The sequence below is a fragment of the Raphanus sativus genome, chromosome 5, assembly GCF_000801105.2.
Source record: "Raphanus sativus cultivar WK10039 chromosome 5, ASM80110v3, whole genome shotgun sequence".
In the NCBI taxonomy this organism is placed as follows: Eukaryota; Viridiplantae; Streptophyta; class Magnoliopsida; order Brassicales; family Brassicaceae; genus Raphanus; species Raphanus sativus.
In genome coordinates, this window is record NC_079515.1 from 35,552,132 (window position 1) to 35,555,119 (window position 2,988).

Here is a 2,988-nt window from a genome sequence, read left to right on the forward strand (position 1 = left end):
CACATGAAAATGCTGTATTTTCTCTGTTCAGTTTTATCTGTATTTTTTTTCTAAATAAGTCTTTTCAAAATATATTTTTTTGTTATAATCAATATAGTAAAAATAAAACAACATCTGTAAAAATGACTCACCAAAAACCAATTTGATGTTACACAGATGGAATGCTCTCCCTCATTTGCCCTGAAACTTATATGTCATGCAACTACGTTTTCTTAATCTTTTGTTTTTCTGTCTTCATTTTTACTTTTTAAATGTAGATCATTCGTATGTGCTCGCTCTCATATTCTATTCCTAAGCAATAGTTTGTAATATTCATTTTTGTTCGTGTAAATTTAGCATTTCAACCAAAAAAAAAGATTTGTAACATAGTGTGATGTGTATAATAGTCAAACCAAAACCAAAAAAAAAATGTTTACCAATTTGCACCACTATAGTTGTTGATAATCTTTTTCCTTGATAGAATGTTGAGTTCTTTTGTTGTATTTCCAAAATGATCATTATTTGTTAGCTGTGGGATAGGCTACAAAAACAAAGTGTTTTTGAAAAAAATAAGAGATTTTTTGAAAAACATAAGCTACAAAAACAAAGGGTCTAACTGGTGACCATCTCGGGAATAGTAAGAACAAAAAGGAAAAGAATTGATGGGAATAAAATTATGGGAATGATGAGGAACGTTTATTCCATATCAAATTTAGTGAGGAATAAATTTGTTCTTTAATTCTCTACAATAAAAGGAATGAAAAGGAATGAAAAGGAATGATTATTCCTAATGAATGGTAAAATTTGTTAGGAACATTAAGAAATGCATTATTCCTCTTCATTCCTTGGTCACCAGTTAGACCCAAAATGTTAAAGAGCAACATAAGAGAGAGATCAGAAAACCATTATGTATACCTTTTATTTCTTGTTCGTCTGTTGGCAGCATAATGATTCTTTCTTGTTAAAACCTTGTTTTTTGTCTTCTTCCTTCTTCATTTTTGTTTTGGTTAGATGCAAAAAAAATGTAAGTAATCTATCATAGAAAGAACCGCCAGTTTTGTAGATAACATAGTTGAACATACCTATCGTTATCTTTGTTGCTGTTAAAGCTATAAAAAAATTACTCAAGTGGCATTTTAACCTGAAATAAACAATTAAGAGATTGTAAATAGAAACCAAGAAGAAACCATATCTTAACAAAGCATGATCATAAACTTGTATAGAATTTATTGGTATTGGTAGAAGATCTCAATAGAAAGAGAAAAACTCAAAGTACAGAGCAATAGAGATTAAGAAAGAAAACTGAAAAAGAGACAGATGAAATATTCATCTAACGTGAAATAGAAAAAAAAACAGTTTCAGAACGTGATATTCATCTTTGAACGTGGTGGTGATAATGTGAGAAAATTCAGGGATTTAGATATTTGAAAATTAACTAAAAACGTGATCGAATGAATTTATTTTAATGAGAAATTTGTTATTTTATTTGTTGTTTTTATGTTTTGCCAAATGTCAAATTCTGATTAGATAGGTGACTTGTGCTTTAGTATATAGGGATAGAATATAACATTTTTTTTAAAGGCGATATCCCTATATACTAAAGCACAAGTCATCTTGCCAATAAGATTTTGACACATGGAATATGCTGGATAAATTAAAGAAAAAATAAATTTCAAAACATTTAAATGCAATAAACTGTTTCGTGTTTTCTACTTTTCAATATAAATAAAAATTCATAATATTTCTCAAAGCCCATGATCCCACGATCCTAAAAACTGCCTTATCTTTTAGATAAAAAGAGAGAACACGATTGGGTAAAGCTATAAGTGATGTGCCCATGGTCAGTTTATTTATTTTAACGTCACCATGAATGGTCAGTTTATCTGTATGCTGTGGGCTAAAAAAAGGAATAAATGGGGAGATGGATAACTACAATGAAGACATTAAGACGAGGAAGACACGGTTCAAGCAACGAAAGTCAAAGCTGACCAGTTGGGTCTTGAGAGAAGTGAGCAGCTTAGAGAGCTTTACCGCCAATAGCAAAGTCTATAATACCGCTGATAGCAAAGTCTTCACTCACTCTCTTCTCGCTAAAGTAAGTTTTTTGAGTAATTTTTAGTGACTGCAAATGCTAAAGCTATAACTGAAAACGTTAGTGTTTTTTTTTTCTTTTTTAAGAGTGTTTTGCTTCTCACAGTGGTTTACTTTCTATATCTTGGAGGAGTCTCTGGAATCGGCACGGCCGAACATGTAAGCTAATATTTTTTAAAATAGGCCGTTTGGACGCATATTAAACAACATATTTTTTATTAAATTAATTTAGATTGCAGAGAATTTTAAACACACGTACAAAGCCCCTATAATGCAAACCACCACAAGAAAATAGAGAGGAGAAAACGTAGAGATAAAAGGCACAAATGGAGTCTAAGTTGAACCATCAAGTAAGAAATTCAGGGACTAGAGAAAGCAAAAAGATTCATGGCTAGAGAAAACAAAAAGATCAAGATCTGACTTGATAGTAAGATTTTCTTACTTTGTGTATGTTTATTGTTTTGATCAACTTTTTATGCGTTTATAATTTATAGAAATGTTCTGATATTATTTTTGTTTAATTTCAGATCAAAATATTAATTTATTCTTCTAATTACTTTCTATTTTTTATTTGTAGGTAGAAAAAAAGAACTCCAAGTATAACAATGAAAAATTATATATCCCCTATATACTGAAGCGGAAGTCGCCTAGCTAATCAGAATTCGACACATGGATTCTATTTTAAATTTTTAAAATTACATAATTATTATAGAACAAAATGGAAACAAATAAAGATCAAACACGATGTCAACAATCCAATTACGTGACTACATCTTCACGATCACCTGTTACCACCGTTTAAAAAAACAGTTACCACCAATTTTCAGAATCTAGATAACTACTCTTTCCATCATTTATATTTGTATTCGATGTTTCTCTACTACTCTTACTGATCCACACCCAAAAACACATTTTCTT

At 30.1% G+C, this 2,988-nt stretch overlaps 1 protein-coding gene across 2 annotated transcripts; it reads left to right on the forward strand.

Moving 5' to 3' along the window:
• Positions 1–1,777: 1,777 nt before the first annotated feature.
• Positions 1,778–2,500, forward strand: LOC130512409 (uncharacterized). 2 transcript variants are annotated; one of them, XR_008945937.1, is made up of 3 exons: positions 1,778–2,074; positions 2,177–2,229; positions 2,303–2,500. XR_008945937.1 is itself a non-coding variant. In XM_057010372.1 (3 exons), exons 1-3 carry the CDS (start codon positions 1,850–1,852, stop codon positions 2,363–2,365), a joined length of 360 nt encoding a protein of 119 aa, XP_056866352.1. In that variant the 5' UTR covers positions 1,779–1,849; the 3' UTR covers positions 2,366–2,500. The 2 variants fall into 2 exon arrangements, 1 of the variants encoding a protein (XP_056866352.1); XM_057010372.1 differs by having other exon boundaries at positions 1,779–2,074; positions 2,158–2,229.
• The last annotated feature ends 488 nt before the right edge of the window (positions 2,501–2,988 follow it).